General features: G+C 44.2%; 1 protein-coding gene across 3 annotated transcripts in view; it reads left to right on the forward strand.

Moving 5' to 3' along the window:
• Positions 1 to 25,561, forward strand: part of C3H2orf73 (chromosome 3 C2orf73 homolog) — an 81,744-nt gene that overhangs the window by 28,367 nt on the left and 27,816 nt on the right. For 2 of the 3 annotated variants that reach the window (XM_029593441.1, XM_029593443.1), the window contains one exon: positions 3,844 to 4,003. The exons of the other annotated variant lie outside the window; for it this stretch is intronic. In XM_029593441.1, coding sequence (XP_029449301.1) covers positions 3,844 to 4,003 — 160 coding nt within the window. The remainder of the gene's footprint in view (positions 1 to 3,843; positions 4,004 to 25,561) is intronic. 3 annotated transcript variants of the gene reach the window in all.

Here is a 25,561-nt window from a genome sequence, read left to right on the forward strand (position 1 = left end):
AGCAATTTTAAAAAGCCATTTACGCACATAAAATGCACTTATATGTGAACACCCTGTGGACTATTCAATGGCATATATTGTAGCAATTTTCAAATGCATTTACACATGTAAAGCCCAATTTTAAGCATGTAAACGCTTTTTAAAATTCAGGTTCAATGCATGTAGTTTAGAAAATGGGAAAACTACGTGCGATGTTGCATGCCCTGCCCCTGGGAACAACTCCACTCAATGTAGGTAAGAATGCATACATTCTTCCACAACATGTGTACTTTTACCCCGGGAAGGTGTGGATAATTTTCAAAAAAAACATTTTTTTTTCAATATATTTTTATTGAGGAATACAACAAAACATACAATCCAAAACATTCAACTGATTTGACAGTTTCGTATACCTTCAAGATTTTCAATTTCATATCAAATACAGCTATGGACCCAAACTTTTCTGTTTCTTGCAAACTGAGAAGAACTTGCTCCATGTGTTTTCTATATATGATTTATGTATACGTATGTTTGTTTTGTTTTTGTTTTGTTTTTTGCCTAAATGCATGAGTTAACTATCATTCAAGGCTTGCCTCAATGTGTTAGGACAGATGAGAAACTGAAGGCATTGCACAAAGGATGAAAAACAAATAGATATTTTAACCAACTAAAGATGTCCATCTATACTATGATCCTACCTTGCCTTCCCTTACTCTCACCCTCTTGTCATCACTCTCCCTTCTGTCCACTTTTTGCTTATCCCATTCTCCTCTAGAGAATGATTTACAATCTCCCTGGTTAAAGCATCTACTTAAATACAGCTAGATTTCTCAGAATATCAGCTTGTCTGTTTTTCAGCTTTTTTCCCTTTGCGTATTATTCTTTGCTCTCCTTCCTCTTTTATCCTCTATTATTTTTAGTTTTTTATTCTTTAAAGTTTATGGGAGTTCTTTTGAAAATAATGTGTGCATCTTTTTATTATGATTACAACCCATTCATGAAACCTCTTATGTTGAGTTTATTCTTACTATATGTATAATTTAGAGGTAATTTTCAAAAGGATATATGTGGGGGAAAGGACTTTTAAAAATTGATACTTTTATGCACATAGGGGCGGATTTTAAAAGCCCTGCTCGCGTAAATCCGTCTGGATTTACGCGAGCAGGGCCTTGCGTGCCGGCGCGCCTATTTTCCATAGGCCTGCCGGTGCGCGCAGAGCCCCGGGACTCGCGTAAGTCCCGGGGTTTTTTGTCGGGGGCGGGGGCCGATCGCGGCGTTTGGGGGCGGGATGTGGCGTTTCAGGGGCGGGCCGGGGGGCGTGGTTTCGGCCCGGGGTGGTCCGGGGGCGTGGCCGCACCCTCCGGAACCGCCCCCGGGTCGCGTCTCGGCGCGCTAGCGGCCCGCTGGCGCGCAGGGATTTACTTCTCCCTCCGGGAGGCGTAAATCCCCGGACAAAGGTAGGGGGGGCTTTAGACAGGGCCGGGGGGTGGGTTAGGGAGGGGAAGGTGAGGGGAGGGGGAAAGAGAGTTCCCTCCGAGGCCGCTCCGATTTCGGAGCGGCCTCGGAGTGAACGGAGGCAGGCTGCGCGGCTCGGCGCGCACCAGCTGCCCAAAATCAGCAGCCTTGCGCGCGCCGATCCTGGATTTTAGCAGATACGCGCGGCTACGCGCGTATCTACTAAAATCCAGCGTACTTTTGTTCGCGCCTGGAGCGCGAACAAAAGTACGCAAACGCGCCGTTTTTAAAAATCTACCCCATAACTCCTTTGAAATTTAACTGAATTTTTGAAAAGGTTTTATGTGTGTAAATGGGTTTTGTAAAATGGACATGATATATGCTACTTTTTGCACATAACTCCTTTGAAAATTCACTCCTTAATGTATATTTGCATAAGAATATAAGAACATAAGAAATTGCCATTCTGAGACAGACTGAGGGTCCATGAAACCCAGCATCCTGTTCCCAACAATTTCCAATCTTGAATATAAATTCCTAGCAAGTACCCAAACATTAAATAAATCACATGCTACTAATGCTGGTAATAAGCAGTAGCTATTCCCTAGGAGGTAGATATTAATAGAGTTGCGTGTAGCAAAAATGGGAGATACACGCATGACTCGCAAGGGCGCGCACTGCATGGATTTTTAAAGGCCCGCGGCTAAGCGTGTATCTCCCGGTACACGGATAAAAAAGGTATGCTGGAAAAGGGTCGAGGCATGAGCGGGCTGGGACTGCACCATGCAGTCAGTTGCATGTACTAGCACGCGCCGAAATCCCACAACTGCGTAATTTGCCTCTGCTATGGGCTGCGTGTAAGTATATAAATTTTAAAAAAAACGTAGTTAGCGGGGTTTTAAGGGTCGGGGGTTAGTAGGATAAAAGGGAGGCTAGTTAGGTAGGGGGGCTTAGGATGTCCTCTCTTTTACTGGGGCGAACTGGGAGTGAACTGGAAAATAGGCCTAATGTGTCACCGTGCGCATCTACTAAAATCTCCATACTTATGCGCTCAAGACGGTATTTGCACGCACATGCACGTGTTGATATAAAATCATGCTTGCTTTACATGTGGGTAGCCGATTTTATAACATACGTGCATAAATGGACGCATGTGCACAAGCTGGAAAACGCAAGCACATGTGCGCACACACGTCACTTTGATAGTTATCTCTTAAGTCAACTTGATTAATAGCGCTTTATGGACTTCTTCAGGAACTTGTTGAAATGTTTTTTAAACCCAGCTATACTAACTGCCTTTACCACATTCTCTGGCAATGAATTCCAGAGCTTAATTGTGCGTCGAGTGAAAAATAATTTTCTCCATTTTGTTTTAAATGTACTATTTGCTAACTTCATGGAGTGTCCCTTGCTCCGTGTATTATCTGAAAGAGTAAATAACCAATTCACATTTACCCATTCTAGTCCTCTCATGATTTTATAGACCTCTATCATATCCCCCTCATATTGAAAGAAGACCAGAGCTCCTTGGAGCTTAACCTTCTGATTTTCGAATACATTTCTCTACATGATAATCCGCAGGAAAGTGAAAATCAGTGACATTCTGTAGCCAGTTTTGCAACTGTGAAAAAAAATAGTGATCATCTGAGAATCTCTGGTTCCCTACATGGGTTTTGATGAGAATCCTTACAGCAAAGCAACATTACAATTTATGAGGAGGGAAATTTTGAAACTTGATTTCCTATATAAAATGCCTTTTACCCATGTATACTGGATTTTTAAAAAATTGCCCAGAATTAGTGCAGGTGAAAGTGTACGCATTGTCAGGAGCTGTTCCCAAGGGCATGTTTATGTTGAGGAAGGAAAGTAACATGCACAGTTTACAATTTCAAATCTACATGCATTATTTTCCTTTCAGTTTTTCCCTGAACAACAAGCAGGCAGAAATATCATGGCTGCTTTTTACCCGGAGCAATAATCAAAGCAAAATTTGTAATTTTTGCTTTGATTATCGGTACAAACCCCACAGTTAAAAAGTACCCGCAGTATTTGTATCAAAGTATATAGTTTGATTATTGGCCCCTTTAAGTTTACAGAGGTAGAAATAAATACATTGGATGAACTTTTAAAACAAAATTTAAGCACTAATACCCTGTGAATAAAATCAAAATGAGAGATCTTAATTATTTTAAACCTAGTTTGATGTTGCTGATTTAAAAGAAAAATAAATATCGAAACTTAATAAGCTTTAGAATAGTCAACATGCCCAGTAGTTTAATAACTATATCCCTGCCCATGTTATTAATGACTCCTGCTAGCTGTAAAATGATGATCTACTGCTCACATATCTTCATTAAGTTAAATGGATATTGCATACATACCTAATGTTTGAATACTTTTACTACAAAGGCACTTTGGTGGGCAAAAGATATACCAAGCACCATGCCCTACATGGCTCCATATGATACACAGACCACTCAAAGAAGAGATTACCAGGAAACACCTTCTATAATGTCTTCTATAACACGACACAGTATGAACCCCAACAAATTTCCTGTCTGTGGAATCGGTAAGAAATCTAGCATGAGCTTTGCATTTTCTGAATGTTAGTTTTTAATTCCAGCTGGTCATAAACCTAAGCAATTCTAAAGCAAATCTCTGCGTTATTCATGTTTATGATGTAGATACCTCTTGTGCTCAATAGTATCACCAGTTTGGCAGCTGGAAGCAATGGAGGGAGAATCAAAAATTATTCACAAGCAAAGCTTCAGTTCTGGTTTCTTTTACAACTAATTGCACATGAAGTCTGGATATTATGCACAGTGTTCTGGCTTTTTAAGCACTGTGGTTGCTTGATTCACCTGTTCAGATTTGTAATGTATGATGCAAAAATAGATAATAGCAGCAATGTTCTAGATAGCCAGAATCCCCTTACATACCATGCTTAAAGGTGAATTTCGAAAGTCCAATGCAAGCCGAAATTAGGGGATGCGCAAATATGCCAGGCTGGTGCATGCCAAGTGGATTTTAAAAGCTACTGGGATACGTGCGTTCATGCTGCTGCGCATACAAAAGCTTTCAAAAGGGGGCAGGGCGTAGGAGTGGTCTGAGTAGGCCATGGGCATTCGGGATTTTACCCTTAAATTTGCATGTAAATACTTATGTGCACTGGCGTGCGCAGGGTCCCCTCCGCGTAACATTCTAGGCAAATCAGCGAAGTTTTAAAGATTGAGGCTAAGGGGAGAAGAGAGGCTTTTAAACTAAGGGAGTTTGGAAATCCTATCCCTTAACTTGGTGAACTGGAAAAATGGCCATGGCACGAGGCTTTTAAAATCCCCCCATTTATGCAGTAGAAGTGGCATTTGTACTTACAGATGTGCATTCGCTTAAAATTGCGCGCACATGTGCGTGCGGTGAGGCTATTTTATAAGATGCCCACATAAACAACACACGTATTTTATAAAATGCCCGTGCACCGGTTTAAAAGTTACCATCCCTGTGGGAAAGCATGGTCTCTCAGTTCTGTTGCACTTTGGATGATTATAGCTTTAGTAACAGAGCACTGAAATGACTGGGCTCAGCACTATTGCAGAATGGAGGTATAAGCTTCTTAATTTAAGGATACAGGTTTCTTCTGTTTCCTGGTATGTAAAAAAGGGGAAAATGTTTCTAATGTGTAGGTAGGTGGTCATCTGAGCTTTGATCATCCCCAAGCAATATTGTTTTTACATAAGAGCCAAGGCAGGGAGGGGTTACACAAAAGTCAGAGGAAGTACCTTAAGGAGGTACTGGCATGGTGGGAAAAATATGTTTGGTGTAAGAACAGTGGTTTAAACTAAAAAGGAGTTATACTAAAGGCTACAAATGTTTATGTTAGGAAAATAAATAAAAGTTAGAGGAAAAGGAGACTGGTATGGCTTTCAAAGGAGGTAACTGAAAAAGTAATGATAAAAAGATTAGCGTTCACAAAGTATAAGGATCTCAGAACAGGACAGGAAAGAATATCTGGAAAAGCTCACTTATCCAGATAAGTCTTTAAAAGTGCTACATAGCTAGATAAGTAAGATAGCTGAATACGTCTTCATATGGTAGTTTATACATCTATCTTACTTATATACCTATGTAGAGCTTTTCTTTTAATTATTCAGCTTAGGGGGGTCATTTATCAAATCGCATTAGGGCCCGCATGCGATAAATAACACATTGCGAGATGCGTATGCAAATTCAAAAGATTTAGTCAAGTGGGAGGAGTTAACAAAAATGAGGGGTGCTTAATGTTGCGTGCGATAACATAACGTGTGCTATTGTGGGATTTAATGCTGGAAATAACTACACCTTTTTTCCCAGTGTTATGCTGTGATAGCTGTGTGCTACGGCTGAAATAGGATTTATCATAAATACTGTTTTGGGCAGGGAGTGGGAAGAGGGGAGAAAGAAAGCCTCTGGGGAGGTAAACAAATCAGTCAACTTTTTATACCACTGTAAGAAGAGGCATTCTGAACTCAGGGTGAGTTTTGGTGGTGTCCTAGGTTTTGGGGGGCAGCTTTACATGCACAGTCAGAGGTACGAACAGCACAGTGAAGATTTTATGTGATTTGGAATGATGAAAGGTATAAAAAGATGAGATTTGTACAATGTACTTTCGACTTAGTTTGATGCACTCTCTACCTAGCTGCTATCAAGCTAAGTCAAGAGTACAATGTACAAATCTGATCTTTGTGTACCTTTCATCACTCCAAATCACATAAAATCTTCACTGATGTCTACTGTGCTGTTCGTACCTCTGACGGTGCATGTAAAGCTGCCCCCAAAATCTAGCCCACCACCAAAACCTCACCCCGAGTTACTAGTTGTCCTTCCTATAGTGGTATAAATAGTTACTTATGAGCATGTTATAAAGATTCTCTCTCAAAACATGGCTATGTTTAAAATACATTCCACATATTTTTTGATACAGGAACATGTTGGGTAAATTTATGTGTATTTTATAATTTTATATAGTGTGCAAACATCTGCGCAAAAAATATAAATTAAGTGTGCACGCATGCACATATCCATATAGCTGTATATCTGAGCGCACTCGCGCATGTTTTAAAGTTATTTAAGGGAGCATAGAGAGGTTCTAGCAGATCTTCTGATTAATCTGTTCAATCAGTCTTTGGAATAGGAGTAGTTCCACATGATTGGAAAAGGGCAGATATTGTCCCCTTATTGCACAGTTCCCTTCCAAAACTGCTTAGAGGCAGTAATCAGACCTTTCCTAAAAAAAAAAAAAACAAAAAAAACAGGATCTGACCCTAATATACTTGAATCACTACTGTCCAGTGTCCAGCTTCCCATTCTTATCTAATTTAGTAGAAAAAGTAATCCACCACTAGCTTTTGGACTTCCTGAAAGAGAGTGGCGCCTTATACCTCCAACAATCTGGCTTCAAGAAAGGACATGGAAGTGACTCTGTCCCTCTAGACATCACAAATGGTATTCACCTGAATGCAGACCAAGGGGGGTGATAGTATTCTTATCTTACTCGATCTCACTGCAGCATTCAACACGGTCAAACACAATCTTTTGATTCAGCGCCTGGGAAACATAGGCATTGGAGATACCGCCCTCAGATAGTTTGAATCATTCTTATCCAACAGAACTCAATCGGTTCTATGGACCAGCAAATCATCCACCCCCAGGGCCCTCACCTGTGGAGTCCCTCAGGAATCTGTCCTATCCCCAATTCTCTTTAATGTATATCTTCGTCCAATTTGCAACCTTATCCAGGCCTTCAACATCGTGTCACCTGTTTGCCGATGATATCCAGCTTGGTGTCAACTAAAATTCTCACATCACTAATCTCAATTACTTCTCAGCAGTAGCCCATTGGCTCAATATGCATAAACTTAAACTCAACACTTTTAAATCCTTACCCTCCTTAACATCTCTAGCTAATACCCCCAATCCAACCAAGTGAATCAGTCTAAAGCCTGGCAGTCCAACTTGACCACTTTCTATCAATGTCATCCCACATCACCTTCATGCACCTCCGCTGGATCAGGCAACCACGCAGCTACTTCAATCACCAAAGCTTGTCTTCAGTCATTCATTCCCTAATAACTAGTCAATTAGACTATTGCAACTCCCTCCTAAATGGCATCTCCAAAACTAACATGAAATGGTTGCAAGTTCATGCAAAACATTGCAGTCAAACTTTTCATGGGCATCAAAACATCTGAGCATATAAGGCCCATTCTATACAAATTACACTAGCTCCCAATGGAAACCAGGAATAAATTCAAGATCCTCTGTTTCACATACAAACGTGTGAACAAACTAGCCCCGGAGTATCTTTCACAGCCCCTTACATCCCTTCTAGAGAACTCTGTTTCTCACAAATGGCCCTTCTTGTTTCCTTCCCCCCACCCTTCCCACCCCCCATTGTCTACTGCTAAACTGTCCAGCACAAGGAAGAGATCCTTTAATTGCTATGCTCCTAAACTATGGAATGAAGTTCCTCAGCACATTCTCCTTGAAGCTGCCACCTCACTTTCCATAAGAAAGCTAAACCTTGGCTGTTTAGCCAGAACTTCCATCATGTTGAGCAAAATAAAAAATAAATTCTCGACCACCTAGGACATTTCCTGTAAAGAGAATATAGCCCCTCATATTTGGTTGTGTTGTGCACTAGCTTGACCTTCTGTAATCTCTAATCTGTTTTTTAAATTTCTGGTTAGCAGTTCAAATTCCATTTTTGTAACATATTGAAGGGCTCAGAATTCAGATGACCACTAAATTGTAATAGTACTATCATCATCTAGGTTACCTACATGGCTGTAGTTAAAATGTTTTGTTCGGAATGTTCTCATGTTCCTATTATTTCCTTCTATATGTATTGTCCTTCTATATGTATTGTCCTATCATATTTCTGTAATCTGATATCTAATTGTTGTTAAGATGTACATCACTTTTTGAGATTTAATGGAATCTGTATGCAATTCAAAACTGCTCTAAAAATAAAAAAAATAAGAGTGGTAATAGGGAGGAAGTGGGAAATTACAGGCCAGTTAGCCTTACCTCAGCGGGTAGATTAATAGAGACTCTACTAAAGTAAAGGATTTTGAAATATTTTGAATTCAGTGGGATGCAGGATTTGAGGCAGCAATGTTTTACCAATGGGAAATTGTGTCAGACAGATATGATCAGTTTCTTTGATTGGGTGACCAGAGAATTAGATCAGGGGTTTGTGCTAAATGTGGTTAACTAGGATTTCAGCAAATCTTTCGATACCATCCTGCATATGAAGCTCACAAATAAATGGAGCAGTCCGGATGTAGGCCCCAAGATGGTGGACTGGATTAGAAACTAGTTGAATAATGACAATGGAGGGTAGTAATAAACAAAATTCAATCTGACAAAAGAAGAGTGATTAATGGGCTGGTTCAAGAATCTACATTTGAGGTAATTCCACCCTAAACATGTATCTACATATGACTTACCTTTTCTCAGGACTAAATATAACTCTCTGATTCAGATGTTTGTTCTCAGCAAGTCTATGGAGCCAATTCACAAAAGGTATTACTTAGCATGAATGCTAAGCTCTTTTGGGGTGCATGCTAAAAAGGCCACTAGCCACTAATGATGAAGCACAGATGAAAACCCACACTAAATCAAGCATGCACATACACACTAAATATTAGAGCATGCAGATGCAAACCGGTTATGCAAATGTTATGATCGGCAGCCGCAGGCCGCTTCCACAGACCAGTGCATGCAGCAGGACGATGCCAAGAATTTCAGACCGCGCCAACAATCCTCAACACCGTAAAATGTGAATGCTGACTTCTGTGCAGTGTGCCCTCTCTAGGCGCGCAAGCACTTACCTCTCACCCACATTTAAAGGGACCGTGGTGGGAAAAATCCCGCAGCCTCTATATCACCACCCAAACCCTATAAAAGGGCAGTACTCTAGTTTCTACTTGCCTCAGCAACAGATCCGTCTGCTCCTGTAGTAGTGCGAGTTTCCTAAATGTTTTGGGCCAGATTTTCGAACCTACGCGTGGGCGTCGATTTGTGCGCGCAACCCGGGGCGCACAAACTTACGCCCGATTTTATAACATGCGCGCACAGGCACATATACTAGCCGTTAAGCCCGTTAAAACGGACCGATGAAATCTCGCCCGTTAAAACGGGCGAGATTTCATCGGTCAGACCGGCACGGTTAGAGCCGCTCTGTTCTCCACAACTTCCCTTTTCCTTCCATCCTCTCTCACCTCATCTACAACCCCTTCCCTCTCCCAGCCCTCCTCCACTCTTTTTTCTCTTCTCCATAATTTCTTATCCTTCCCACTTGTTCAGTCATATCCTCTTCCTTTTTCCCTTCCCCTCTCACCTTCCCTTTCCTTCCCCTTCTCCCCTCTCCCTCAGCCCTCCTCCACTCCCTCTCTTTCTCCACTCCACTTTACCTTTCCCACTTACATCCTCTTCCTTCCATCCCTTCTCATCTTCCCTTTCCTTCCCTTCCCCCTCCCTCAGCCCTCCTCCACTCCCTTTTTCTGTATTCCACAACTTTACCCTCCCCACTTATATCCTCTTCCTTCCCCTCCCACCTCCTCCACAACCCCATCCCTCTCCCTCAGCCCTCCTCCACTCTTTCTTCTTCTCTCTGGCCCACCTGACACTTAGATACCGCCGCCGCTGCTCCATAGGATGTCTCCGGGGGTCTTTCTCTCGTGCGCGCCTCTCCACCGGGCTCGTTGCTGGCCCGCCTGATGCTCGGTGATGAGGCGCGCGAGAGAGAGAGACTCCGGCGACCTCCCATGTCTGTGTCTGTGCTGCCACCGCTGCTTCTCCCCGCGCGCGAGAGAGAGACCCCCCCCCCAAGAGACCTCCTGTGCTGCCGCCGCTGCTCCTCCTCGCCGTTTCCAAGTCCGCTGGGCTCCTCTCTGACCGACGTGCTCTCACGCATGCGCAGTAGAGCTGCTCTCTACTGCGCATTTGCGGCATGTCAGTCCAAGCCCATTGATATGGTTGATATATATGTATGTGTGTGTGTGTGTGTGTGTGCTTGGCCACATATATTGAAATTTTATATCCAGTGCACAAGTACGCACACATGTTATAAAACAGGATTAGTGTGTGTATGTGTGCTCCTAATTTTAAGCATTTACACAAACAGCAGGGAATGGTCAGCATTTCTAAGCACAAGTGAGGACATTTCATAACATGCACGTGTGAAGTAAATGACCAGTTCAACCAGTTTGTTCACCAGTTTGCCCAATCCCTAAGTCATCAAGAACCCCCTGGCTCTTTAGCCTGTACTCCCCCCAATTTACCCAGACCCCCTCAAGTATTTCATATGTGGCTATAAATACTTTTATTCAGATTTACCTCTGATCAATAGCAGAAGTAAATTTGCACTGAAATGAACCGGATGCATGCCGCATTCACTTCGCTACATATGCGCATATCTCTTAGTCCCACCCGAAACACCCATGACTCACCCCCATTCCAGCCCTTTTATTCTCGATGCAAGATATTAGCACATTGGTACATGTTTGCGTATGTGGCAGGATTATAAAATTGGCTGACCACTAATAAGTGGTACATGCGCATGCATCTCCCACTTTTGGTGTGTGTATCACTTTTAAAATTCACCTTTAAGTGACTTTGTTTTAGCATATAATAAATAATCCAATCTGCCCACGTATTAATAGTTACACTGCTAAGGGTATATCCCAGCTGCTAGCAATAGAACATGAGTGCATGTAGGATATCAGACTTTATCCAAAAGAAATTTTGTCATCTTCCTCATTTATAGTCCATGTTGTTGAGTAGATGAGCTTGTAAGGTCCCCTATTAGGTCATACCCAGGCCCCTCCCTTCCCATGTGTCACCACAAATAACTCCAATATTACATGTTTCCACTATAATTAAAGACCTTCTTTTTCAGTTTTTATTTTAATTTCCCTGGGAATTTCAACGTTATAAAAAAAAAAAATCTGAGGATAAATAACTATTAAACAAATGAGAAAAAAATCAGTTGAAAATTCATTTTTCCTCTGATCATTTTTTTTGTTAAAAATTGAAATTCCCAGGAAAAATAAAATAAAAACTGTAAAAAAAAAAAAAAAAAAAAAAAAAGGTCACTAACTATAATAAAATTTTGGATGTTCACAAGATTTCTCTCAAACATGAATTTCCTTAAGAGAAGCCTACTGGGATGTTTGAGCTGTCCTTAGTAACAAATATTATGGTCAAAGCATGTGCTCTGTCAACAGAGCTAAACTATTAGAGTCTGCTGGGTGCCGTCTTAGAATGTGTGTCTGTTCTGTGTTAGATCTTTAGGGAATGGAAAGTTTTTATATAGTGTTAGGAGTTATGCAGAAAATAAACTAATCTATAGTGAAAAATGCTGCATAAATCTTTAACCAATTGCAAGGTAGTAAAAAAATAGCAAGATTTTTGTGGATTAGAAAAGAAAATATTTTAATTCCAGTGGGAGTAATTAATCACATATGAAAATCAACCAATCAGAATGAAGTCATGGGTAAAATCCTTGTAACTAGGATTTTAAGTACAAATATCATCTCCTGTTTCAATTTCAGAGTGCTAATTTAAGTTGGACAGTACCATCAGACATAAAATATGGATGAAAAAACCCCAACTTTTGTTTCCAAGTTTTATATTATTTTATTAACACAACCAGTCTGCAACAAAGTGTTCTTGTACAATAAAGCATACATTTAGCTCAATATGTTAACATCAATTACAACTATTAGTTTTTGAATAGTGTATTTTCTGCATTCTTAAGGGGCAATATTGTTACGGTCCTGGGCCATGCCCCGGTCCCTCCACTCATCTTGGGCCGGCCTGGGCTGCTGAAGCGCCTCTCCGCCCGATTAGGCCAGATCCTGGCCTCTGCTGCGGTGCTCTCTCCGCGAGGGAGACGCTGTCGATCCGACACGCTTTGCCCCGCCCCCTAGGCACGCACGCGCGCAGGGGCTCCAGATTTAAAGGGGCCAGCGCGGGAAGAAGCAGGACAGCCCTCGGATGATGTCAGACGCTGCAGGGGTATTTAAACCCTGTAGCTTGGCCTACACCTTGCCGTGCATCAAGGTTCACTCTCTCTTGAGAGCTACTAGTTGCTGCTTTCGTCTACTGGCTTCCGACTACTGGCTTCCGACTACTGGCTTCCGACTACTGGCTTCTGACTTCGGCTTCCGACTACTGGCTTCTGGCTCCGGCTTGCTTCCAGGAGGCCTCTCCTAAGTCCAAGCGGCTCAGGTCCTCAAGAGCTCCTCTTAGGGGGACCGTGGGCTTCCAGTGGTGAAGTTCCAATTGGCCTCCTGGTTTCAGCTCTGCTCTTATCGATCCTCTGGGACTCCTCTTCAGACATCGGCCCACAGGAGACCGCATGTAAGTCCAAGCGGTTCAGGTCCTCACAGGCTCCTCCCGGAGGGACCTCGGGCTTCCATTGGTGAAGATCCCTTCAGTCTCCTGCTCAGTGCCGCCTCCCGGCTTCTACATCCACTGTGGGCCTTCCCACAGTGAGTCTTCATCTATCCCAGCCGGCTCAAGGGTCCACGAATCCAACAGTTTGCAAGGCCATGGACCCGGTGGACATGGCTGGCTTAAAGGCCATCCCCGGAATTTCCCAACGTCTGCAGCAACAGCAAATCTGCCTGGATGCCCTGATGCAAACCGTAGAGAGACTGGCCAATCGGATTGATGGTACACCTGAACTGGTACCTCCTGCACCAGTTGCCGTGGCTGACCCCAGACCCGCGACGCCCACACAGCTGCTGGCACCTTCACAGTATTCGGGGGAAGCGAAGTACAGCCGTGGATTCCTCAATCAGTGTTTCATCCGATTCAATTTGCTGCCTTCCCAGTTTTCGACGGATCAGATTAAGACCAGTTACATTATTTCCTTGTTGGACGGGAAGCCCCTGGCCTGGGCTTCTCCGCTATGGGAGCGTAAAGATCCCCTCCTAGGGAATCTGGAACAGTTTGTCTCTGCCTTCCGACATGTCTTCGATGAGCCCTCTCGCAGGCCCACTGCCACCTCTGAGTTACTTCAGCTACGCCAAGGCAACCGGTCTCTTGCTGAGTATGTGGTGGAATTCCATACCCTTGCAGCCTAGTTAGACTGGAGGGATGACAGCCTCCATGGCATATTCTTGGAAAGTATCTCTTCAAGACTCCAAGACGAGCTAGCGGCGAGAGACCTCCCGGATGACCTGAACAGCCTGATTGATCTGGCTGGAAGGGTGGACCGCTTTATCCAACTCCGTTTTCGGGAAGGGAGGTCTGGTCGTAAAACCCAGTAACTCTGGGCATACTTTTCCCTGACCGGTACCCTCCTCCTCTGCCTCTCACAGACACCAAGACGTAGAGCCTATGCAGTTAGGTCGAGGTCCCATCTCGCAGGAAGAGAGGAGCCGACGCCGTGCTCAAAGTCTGTGCCTATATTGCGGTGGTAAGGGGCACTTCCTAACCCAATGTGGTGAGCGGCCGGGAAACGCCAGAACCTAGGGATCAATGGGGAGCTGACCCTAGGTAATACATCTTCCTCCTCCTCATGTACTGTACCGGTTACCTCGTCTACTCTGAGGGTACGTTTGATACATTGGCTTGGGTCAACTCCGGAGCCAGAGGGAATTTCATTCTCGCAGACTTCGTCCAGCAGTTGCAGATTGGGGTCCAACCCCGAATTCCTCCAATCCGGGTATCTTCGATTCATGGTACTCTCCTGCCGGGGAGCATTACTACCTGCACCAAGCCCTTGGTCCTTTGTACCGGCCTCCTGCATGTGGAAGAGATCTCCTTCCTTATATTGGAGAAATCCATGCACCCCATCATCTTGGACTTACCCTGGCTACAGAAACATTCCCCAGTCATACAATGGGATACCCTTCAGATTGCAGCTTGGGGCCCGTCTTATTTTGACTCCTGCCTGACGAATATTCCTCGTCCCAGTGTGCCTTTCTTGACCACGCCCATGACTCTCCCGCCACAGTACCAAGACTTTGAAGATGTCTTTTCTAAGGAGAAGGCCGAGCTTCTCCCAGAACACCAGCCCTTTTACTGTGCCATTAACCTGGTCCCAGGCACCAGGCCTCCCAGGGGGCAGGTTTACCCCTTATCGCTTCCGGAAAGTCAGGCCATGTCTTCATATATTCAAGAGAATTTGGAAAGAGGTTTCATTCGGCCCTCTAACTCCCCCGCTGGGGCCGGTTTCTTCTTTGTGGCCAAGAAGGATGGGTCACTGCGACCTTGCATCGATTACCATGGCCTCATCGCCATCACGCTATGGGACAGGTACCCTTTGCCTCTGAATCCAGAGTTACTAGACCGGCTGCAAGGAGTGAAGGTCTTTACCAAGTTGGACCTCTGGGGTGCCTACAATTTGGTATGGATAAGACCTGGCGACGAATGGAAGACCTCCTTCAATACTAGAGATGGGCACAATGAATAGTCATGAATGAGATCTTGAGGGATATGTTGCATACCTCTGTTATAGTATACCTCGACGATGTATTGATATACTCTAAGGATTTGCCCACGCACCGAGTACAAGTACGGCAAGTACTACAGAAGCTACGGGTCAATCGTCTCTTTGCTAAGTTAGAGAAGTGCCAGTTCAAGCAGGAATCCTTGCCATTCCTCGGATATATAGTTTCTTCCACGGGCTTCTATATGGACCCTGATAAAGTGGTGGCCATTCGGGATTGGCCACAGCCAGTAGGGGTCAAGGCCCTACAACGCTTCTTGGGCTTTGCCAATTTCTATCACCAGTTTATACCCCATTACTCCCGGATGGTAGTACCACTTACGGCACTTAACAGAAAAGGTGCTGATGCAAAGAATTGGTCTCAGACAGCAATAGATGCTTTCCAGAAGCTGAAGGAAGCCTTTCTCCTGGATGTCTGTCTCCACCATCCAAATCCGCAGTATCAGTTCATCGTGGCGGTAGGGGCTGCCTGAGCCAATTATCCACGAAGGGCAAATCCCTACCATGTTCCTATTATTCCCGAAAATTCTCTCCGGCAGAGAGAAATTATAGTATCGGCGATAAGGAGCTCCTCACCATTAAGCTCGCGCTGGAGGAGTGGCGACAATGGCTGGAGGGGGCCCAATACCCCGTGATCGTCTATACGGATCACAAGAATCTGGAATCCTTGCACCGAGCCCAATGCCTCAATTCTCGATGTTGCAACCGTTGCTGCCAGACGTCTCCACTCCGCCCACCTTACCGCATTGGCGACTCCCTCCGGGGTTGATGGAAGGCTGGCTGCCGCGGCGTCTTTCGGCCGACCTTGTCCGGCGTCCCCGGACCGGCCCGTCGCTGCAATCCGCCATGTTGACCTGATGCCTAGGGGCGTGCGCACGGCGCGGCCCCACCTCAAGTACCAGAAGTGGCGCAAACCTCAGGGGCGTCCCCCTCAGATGACATCATCCACTTCAGATATTTAAAGGTCTCTGAATTGCTAACACCTCGAGTTAGCAAGGATAAGCATATGGATAAGGATTCGTTCTATCTACGCTACTCTGCCTCCTCGGACTAACCAGGGGTACCCGCTCCTCGGGGGCCTCGTTCTCTCTTACTTTGTAGGTTGCAGTCTGGAACCAGTACTCGCTCCTCGAGGGCCCTCATTCCCGGACTTCTTCGGAATTCACTTCTGCCTGGAAGTCATCGCTGCCTACTACATCTGTGAGTTACCATCGCTCTCTCAGAGCTTTCCCTGGAACTAGGTACTCGTTCCTCGAGGGCCTACTTCATTCCAGTTCCTGGGCTTCTATGAGACATTGTGTGAGTGTTACCATCAGGTTCTGTCCATGAACTCTGCATACCCTGCCTACTCACTATATTTCAGTTTCTCTATAGCTCAGCCTCCAGGGATCGCTGTTCCAGTATCTGAGGGACTACAGCCCAGCCAGGCATTCCAGCTCACTACTGCCACCTCTGGTGGTTCAGTATACTGTTTAATAAAAGAACTAGTGTGTGTCTGTCTCCTAACTCTGCCTGCCCGGTGGTCCCTCTCGGGATCTTCCCCCAAGGGCGTGGTCATCTGCCATCGGCCCAAAGATCCACCCACAACTCTCCTAAATAATAACATTCGACAAGCCCAATGGTTGTTCTTCTTTAGCCAGTTCAATTTCCTTCTTGGGTACAGGCCAGCCTCCAAGAACATTAGAGCGGACGCCCTCTCACGCACGGCTGAAACAGAGGATAACCCGGATCCACCTCGTTATATCCTCGATCCAGCCAAAGTCCTTCTTGCAGCTTCGGAGGTGATTCCTATGGGTAAGATGGTCGTACCTGTTCACCTGCGCAAGAAGGTCCTGTCTTGGGTTCATGACTCCTTGACCGCAGGGCATTCAGAGTTCGCTCGGACTTTGGATCTGCTGACCGAATATTACTGGTAGCCTCAGGTAAGGAGAGATGTTCGTCTCTATGTCAGCTCCTGCCCAACCTGTGCTCGACACAAGTCACCGACCGGTCACCCATGGGGGCTCCTTCAACTGTTACCTATCCCCACCGAGCCTTGGACTCATTTGTCCACCGACTTCATTGTGGACTTGCCACCTTCAGAAGGGAAAACAGTAATATGGGTCACGATCGACAGGTTTTCGAAGATGGCCCATTTCGTCCCCCTCACTAAGTTACCAACGGCACCTGAGCTCGCTAGCCTTTTCGCCCAGCACATCTTTTGACTACATGGACTTCCTCTCCATATTGCCACCGACCGGGTCTCACAGTTCACAGCTAAATATTGGAGAGCACTCTACAAAATATTTGGGGTCCAGTTGGACTTCATGACTGCCTTTCATCTCCAAGCCCAAGCGAAGCACACAAACCGGACCTTGAAAGCCTTCCTCTGAGCCTTCATGGGAGACCTACAAGATGATTGGGTGGCTTTATCCTGTGAGCAGAATTCTCCTACAACCACCATAGGCATTCAGCCACCGGGAGGCCTCCCTTCCAGACCTCCTTTGCCTTTGCCATTGGCTGTTCCATCACCTGCCATGCAATTCACAGTGCAACAGCTACGTAGCCTCTGGGGCTCTACCCGGGAGAAACTTCAATGCGCGGCAGTGACGGCAAACAGGTACGTGGACCATCTGTGACGTCCAGCTCCAACGTTCCATTGTGGGGACAAGGTATGGTTATGTACCAAACACCTTCACCTACGAGTTCCTTCTATGTGCCTGGCTCCAAAGTACATTGGCCCATTTCCAGTCACAGAACAAGTGGGCACTGTCTCTTACCAACTCCACCTTTCCTCTACACTCAGGGTTCACAACGTTTTTCACGTTTCATTGCTCAAACCGTTGGTCTTGTTTGTCTTCCATAAGAATATCCCTAAACCTGCCGCTCCTGCGGCCCAGGAGGATACGGTCTACCAAGTAAAGGATGTCTTGGATGTCCGGGTTCACCATTGCAGATGGGAGTACCTCCTTTCCTGGGAGGGCTATGGTCCTGAGGAGAATACGTGGGAACGATCCTCTAACATCCTGGACAAGGGTCTTCTCCGCCAGTTCCACTTGGATCATCCTGCAAAGCCCAGGCCCCGGGAAGGGGGCGTAGGAGAAGGGGGTGCTGTTACGATCCCGGGCTGTGCCCCAGTCTCTCCACTCACCTCGGGCCGGCCCGGGCAGCTGAAGCACCTCTCCGCCCAACTAGGCCCGATCCTGGCTTCTGCCGCAGCGCTCCCTCCGCGAGGGAGACGCCGTCGATCCAATGCACTTGGCCCTGCCCCCAAGGTGTGTGCGCGTGCAGGGGCTCCAGATTTAAAGGGGCCAGCGTGAGAAGAAGCAGGACAGCCCTCGGATGATGTCGGACACTGCAGGGGTATTTAAACCCTGCAGCTTGGCCTACACCTTGCCTTGCAACAAGGTTCACTCTCTCTTGAGAGCTACTAGTTGCTGCTTTTGTCTACTGGCTACCGACCCCGGCTTCTGACTTCTGGCTTCTGACTTCAGCTTCCAACTACTGGCTTCTGGCTCTGGCTTGCTTCCAGGAGGCCTCTCCTAAGTCCAAGCGGCTCGGGTCCTCACAAGCTCCTCTTGGGGGATCTGCGGGCTTCCAGTTGTAAAGTTCCAATTGGCCTCCTGGTTTCAGCTCTACTCTTCTCGATCTTCTGGGACTCCTCTTCAGACATCGGCCCACAGGAGACTGCATTTAAGTCCAAGCAGCTCGGGTCCTCACGGGCTCCTCCTGGGGGGACCTCAGGCTTCCAGTGGTGAAGATCCCTTCGGTCTCCTGCTCACTGCCGCCTCCCGGCTTCTACATCCACTGTGGGCCTTCCCACGGTGAGTCTTCATCTGTCCCAGCCGGCTCAAGGGTCCACGAATCCAACAAATATTCAGCCGCTGAGCGGCTCAGCTAGCTAGCCAGATAAACATATCTGGCTAACTAGTAGAGTAAATTCTGCATTTCGGTGAGGCAGTGCCCCCATGTTCCCCTTTTTCCCCTATGTTCCCCCTTAAACCAGCGCCTGGTCCCCTTTAATTCCCCTTGTGAGAGAGACCTCTGTGGTGGGGCCCAACAGGGGAGGAATAAGAGCTGGGACCCAGGTGGGGATAGTCAGACCAGGCCAAGGTCTCCAGAAGGAAGGCAGCTCCTGTAGAATAATGCTATCTAAACATTGAAGATATATGAGTTCTGAGAGAAGTGGTACTAACTGTGAGTAATTGGAGTACATTGTTCTGAAGGTAAAGGCAGTCTGCTAATATGTATGTGTTAAAGTGGCAAATAAAGAGCTTTAAGAAAGGCTGGAGTCAGTCCAGGTTTGTGCTAGGTGATCACTGCTGGGTCCCACAATCCAGCTATCTTAAAGTTAGCTGGATATGTTTATCTGACTAACTTTAGGACAGGTCATCAGCACGACCAGAGTTAGCCACCTAAGTTAACCAGCTAACTCCGCTCCTCCCCAGAGTGCCCCCAACTTATGCAACTAAATTCGAACTGGATAACTAGTTATCCAGCTTGAATTTAGCTTAATAAGTCTCTCAATATGCTGGTTTTGCCATTTAGATGGATAATGTTTATCTATGTAAATGGTTTTTGAATATTGACCTCCCTATTTCGTAGAATTCAAAAGATTAGCCAGCCCAGTGCAAAGATAAATGGTTTTGATTCTCAGCTCAGATCTTCCATCCTTCAGGTCTTTAGGGGATGGGGATGCTGTGGAGGCAGCATTTGTAGCTCTGGGGATGAGGGAGTTGGTCTTCGCACAACAGAGACATCTAGTGGTCAAATTTAGGGCTCATAATTGCAGGGCACTGGGAGGAGCCCTGTTGCATGGCCCCTGTCTAAGGACCATTGCTGCAAAGTCCAGGCTAAAATAAGTTGGGAGGAGATATAAAATAGGGGGAAAAGTCCCCAGGCAAATTAAGGCTTATGGAACTAGATCCCAACCCTGGGTCTAGTTGATCCAGGTCAAAAAAAATAATAATTCAAGAGAAATCCTGAAAGCATCCTACGGAAAGTTCTCTCATTACAAAAAAATATTTTGTGCAGAATTCTTAGAAATATATTGTAGTTGAAAGCTACTGTTGTTAATGTTGATTATTACTTTCAAAATGCATTTAAAAAATCAACAGGACATATGCATAAAAGTAAAAATGGGTACAGGGATGTGAGGAGCAGCAAGCATGAGCATCCACTATTTAGTGAGGTGAACAGGAATGACTTATAACTATCTCCTTTTATCCTAAAGAATATGGGCCTGATTCATACCTCTTATACAACCAAACTGTCTCACTTTCTGTGTAATGCTTTTGTACATTGTTCTGATTGTATTTAATGTTGCATACAGTATATTGTTATCCACCTAGAGCCATTGGTTGGAGGCAGTTTTATAAATGTATAAAATAAATAAATGAAGTAAATAAAAGAAATAAAACCAGAGATGGCAGAATCATCTGTTTAGTGAATGAATCCCTAAGATATATTTTATATCTATCTATCTATCTATCTATCTATCTATCTATATATATGTGGGTGTGTGGGTGTGTATGTATATGTATATTCTACATATTGGCTATGTAAATCTTATGATTCGAGCCCCATATAATACTTCCTTTTCCTACATTTTTAAGTCAGTCATAATACTAATTCTTACTGCCATGAACTTACTGGCCAAATAAGTACAAGCCCAATATGCTCCTCTGCAGAAATGTACTGGTTCTTGCTATGAGATTTTTTTCACCTGGAATCTCTGATACAATATCCACTTCCAATTCAGCCAAGATTAAAGAAAGGGGAGACAGTTTTCAAATGCCATTTTATTATTGTTATTATTCATTTGTATAGCACATACCAGATGAATGCAGCACCGTACACAGACACAATAGACAGTCCCTACTTCTTGGAGCTTACAATCTAGTCAAGAACAATGCACAGGAGACACAACAAAACCAAATAAGAGGCTTTGAGTAATGGCAGCAAAGGTCCATGACCAGGAACAATAAAGAAGGTTGATATAGATAAGGATTAAAATTTGGGGATCATAAAATATGATGGAGGAGGGCTATACATTTTTAAAGGAGAATCTGGGTTATGTATGTTATCACAGGTCTGCCTAAGAACTTAAGAATTACCATAATGGGACAGACCGAGGATCTAACAAGCCCAGTATCTTGTTTAGAATAGTGGCCAATCCAGGTCACTAGTACCTGGTAAGATTCCAAACAGTAGATAAGATCCCATGTTGATAACACCCAGCTAGTGGCTTTTCCCAGGACTATCTGGTTCATGGACATCTCCTCCAAGAACTTGTCCAAACCTTTTTTTAAAACCATCTATGCTACCTACATTTACCACATCCTCCAGCAATGAATTCCAGACATTAATAGTGCATTGAATGAAAAACAATTTTCTCTGATTTCTGAGCTTTACGCGCGTGGCTGGACCCCTTCGAAAATTGGCTCAGCACGCACAAGGCCCAGCCATGTGCGTAAATCCTGGATTTTATGCGCCCAGGGCATTTAAAATCCAGGCTTTTTATTTATTTATTTATTTATTTATGCAGTTTAAAAAGGTTTTGACAGCAAATAAACATGTCAATTACAAGGCAATTTATGTATATAATTGATCAAATTGATCAGTACGCAAGAAAAACAAATTAAAGGAACATTCTTTATACATTGCCAGTTATAAGGAAAAAGAAGGCCCTAATTCAATAATCTGGAGCATAAATTAAGCAAAATTAACTAAAGGAATAGATGCATTTAAATGCTATTACAAATATATAAACCGATGACCAACCTGGTGAAAGTTCATTTTTTAACTCTTGAGTCTATAAATTTTTTAAGTTCCAATGGTTCTAGAAATACGTATCGCTCTTTTAGATGTTTAACGATACATTTACAGGGGAAATAAACTGTCATCTGGGCTCCCAGTTGCTTAACATCTGGACCCATCTGAAGAAAGTTTTTTCTCCTTATCTGTGTATTTTTTGTAATGTCTGGGTACATCCAAATTTTCCCGTTAAGATATAACTTTTCCCGGTTTCTTAGGAATAATTTTAACACATTATCCCTATCTTCTGTCTTTTGAAACTTCACACATAAGGTACCTCTTGACTCACAATCTGCTTGTGACTTCACTACTCAGAATAATTTTGTGTAATCTGCAAATTTGATCAGCTCTCTTGCTGTTCCCTTTTCCAGATCATTCCTAAATATATTAAAAAGCATTGACCCCCAGTACAGATCCCTGAGGTACTCCACTGTATACCTTTCTCCACTGAGAAAACTGACCATTTTGCCTTATCTTTTAACCAGTTTACAATCCATAATAGAACATTGCCCCCAGCTCATGACTTTTTATTTTTCTCAGGAGTCTCTCATGAGGGACTTGTCAAACACCTGAAAATACAAATACACTAAATTCATTGGTTCACCATTATCAGCAACCTCTTCAAAAAATGTAGCAGATTGGTGAGGCAAGCTTTCCCTTGTGTAAATTCATGCTGGCTGTATCCCATTAAACCATTCCGTTCTATATGTTCTGAGAATTTTATTCTTTAGACTAGTTTCTGATTTTTCTTGGCATTAAAGTCAGGCTCACCAGCCAATAGTTTCCCACATCAACCCTGGCGTCAAGATTGGCGTGACATTGACCACCCTCCAATCTTCAAGCACAATAGATAGTTTTAATGAAAGGTTACACATTACTAGTAATAGAACTGCAATTTCATTTTTTTTTAGTTCTTTCAGAGCTCTGGAGTGTAAACAATCTAACCTAGGAGATTTTCTATTCTTTGCTTGTCGGTCTTTCCCATTACATCATCCAGGTTCACCGTGATTTGTTTCAGTTCTTCCAAATTATCACCATTAAAAACCATTTCCAGTATGGGTATCTCCACCACATCCTCTTAAGTAAACACCAAAGCAAAGAATTTATTTTGTCTTTCCGCTATGGCCTTGTCTTCCCTGAGTGCCCCTTTAACCCCTTGATCATTTACTGATGCAACCGACTCCCTCACAGGCTTCCTGCTTTGGACATATTTATAAAAGTTTTTATGATGAGTTTTTGTGTCTAAGGCCAGCTTCTTTTCAAATTCTCTTTTTGCCCACCTTACCAGTGTTATACCTCCAATTGGCCAATGCTTATGTTTTCTCCTATTTTCTTCTGCTGGATCCTTTATCCAATTTTTGAAAGAATTTATTTTGGCTAAAATAGCCTCTTTCACTTCACCTTTACGTGCTGGCAGTTGTTTGGCCTTCCCCCCGCCTTTTCTAATTAGTGTAAATAGGCATTGAATATCAACCCCACTACTGTCTGAATAAATTGAAAAATACAGTCTCGAGCCCAGAGCCCAAATTGATGATATCTTTTGCATGGGCAGTAAGATTTAAGGTGTTTAAGTAGTAAAAGCGACCTCAAAGAGATGAATTTTCAGGCTGGGTATGAATCTGGCTCATGCATTTCGGAAGGTTCTTCCAAATGGCTATTTACCCAGCTTAAAGGGCACTTTGAATATTGCCTTCTCTGTGTGCATTTAAAAGTAGGCATTTTACTTGCATTCTTGTAGAGGTGTTCCTGGGGCCGGGGGAGGAAACAACATAGGGGTAGATTTTAAAATGTATGCTCAGCCGCGCACATATTATAAAATCAGGGGTCGGCATGCGCAAGGGGGTGCACGCCGAGCCCTCAGGGAGACCAGCTGGCTTTCCCCGTTCCCTCCCTCCCTTGGAGGGAACTTTCCTTTTCCCCCCCCACCTTCCCCTCCCTTCCCCTACCTGTCCCGCTCCCCAGCCCGAAAAAAAACAACCCGTACCTTTAACTCACAAGTTACGCCTGCCAGAGCCTGACGTCAGCTGACTGCCGGCGCGCGATTCCCCAGCACAGTGGCCATGTGGAGGCCTCTGGCCACATCCCTGTCCCACCCCCGGACCGCCCTGCCCTGCCCATACGCCGCCCCTTTTTGCAAGCCCTGGGACTTACACGCGTCCCGGGGCTTTAGGCCCGGCGTGCGTTACCCCCTTAAGCGCATAAATCCACCTGGATGTACGTGTGTAGGGCTTTTAAAATCTGCCCCATAGAGTTCTGTGTTTTCAGAAGTAATAATAAATGTATTATAAAGTTTTTGCCAGGGAAAGTACCTGCAGAAAAAGACGGTGCTTACTGATTCCCTGTAGGTACTTTTTCTTCATCAGTGCTCAAAGTTTCCGTTGGAGAACTGTTGCAAAATCTTCAAATAAAAGTGCCTGCAAACTTTGCACATGCCTATACAGTTTTGAAAATTGCTCCAGTTTTGCTTTGCAACAGACATGAGTGTCTTGTTATCATTCAAAAAGCAATTCAATTCCTGCCCTCCACCAACACGATGAGTTTAAACTATATGTATATTTATCTGTCTGCCTACAATATAAACCTTCACACAAATGAGTTTTAGATAATGCATTTCATATGTCTGAAGATCCAGTGGAATTTATTTGAAATACACTTGCATGAAAATTAAAATGGGGACTTTCGATATATTTTTTTCATAAATAGCAGTCTGGAAGCTGTACTGTGTTTGTACTAATCTCAAAATTTTCAGAGCATTTAAAGATTAAATTAAATGCTATCCTATAATAATAATATAATATATTCTGCCAAAAGAGAAAGAAAGAAGCTGCAGGATTATGTAACTTTACTGAGACTGCTTCATTATGTTTGTTCTAATGTTCAAACATTCTGTCATAATATTGTTATTCAGCAGCTGGAGAATACATTTACGGCTTTCAAAATATTTGCACAAGCCCCTTTTCCTTAGTTTGGTGCACACTTGGAGCAACTCTCACAGTTTCTGGGAATGAGCTTTAGCTTCACTTCTTAGGTGCCTCTTACCAACTGGCTCAAGAGCGCCTTTCTTCCAGGTTCCAAACCGAGCCAATGCTTCTGAGGGAGGCCTGTAAACTGAGCAGAAAATCCCAGCTACTTTCCTTCAGTTAATGACTGGAGTTGGATCTATCACTGACTGACCAGAATTGCCATCTCCTTAGTTCAAGCCTTTTAGTAATCTAGTAACATTTGAGTAAGAATGGTTGAAGCTCATGCAGGAGACCCAAGTTTGAGTATCCAACCTGCTCATTGAATCATTGAAGCTGGAACCTCCTGAGGAGGTGGCAATTACAGACCCTCTGGGAGGCACAATGATGATACTTACCAGCAAGCAAAGCACACTTACACCGTGCTCCAAAGAAAGCTGTGGGCCACATACATCAGCTGAGGAATGCTAGGAAATGAGATATCTATTAAGGAAATGAGATATCTATTAAGGGAAACTCCTGGTTGCTGGGAATGAAGACTTGTGGAACCTTAGTCTTGGCTCCCCTGTGTTAATTGGTCATGAGTGGTGTTGGGGCAAACCCTCAAAGAGCCTAAGCTAGGGAAAGGGGATAAGGACAAAATAAAGTGCAGAGAAAGAAAATACAACCTAGCAATACTGCAGGCTATGGAGTAGCCAGGTAGATTCCATCAGGCTCCTCAGAAACCTACCGTGTTGCTGTTGGCAGTTTGGTGGTGGCCAGGTATTGTAAGGTGAAGCCATGGGGACCCAGGAAGCGATATGTTCAGACAACAGCATCACTACTATTATAGCTGTATAGGTTATTATAAAGCATGGTGGTAAGACATGGT

Source organism: Rhinatrema bivittatum, chromosome 3, assembly GCF_901001135.1.
Source record: "Rhinatrema bivittatum chromosome 3, aRhiBiv1.1, whole genome shotgun sequence".
NCBI lineage: Eukaryota > Metazoa > Chordata > Amphibia > Gymnophiona > Rhinatrematidae > Rhinatrema > Rhinatrema bivittatum.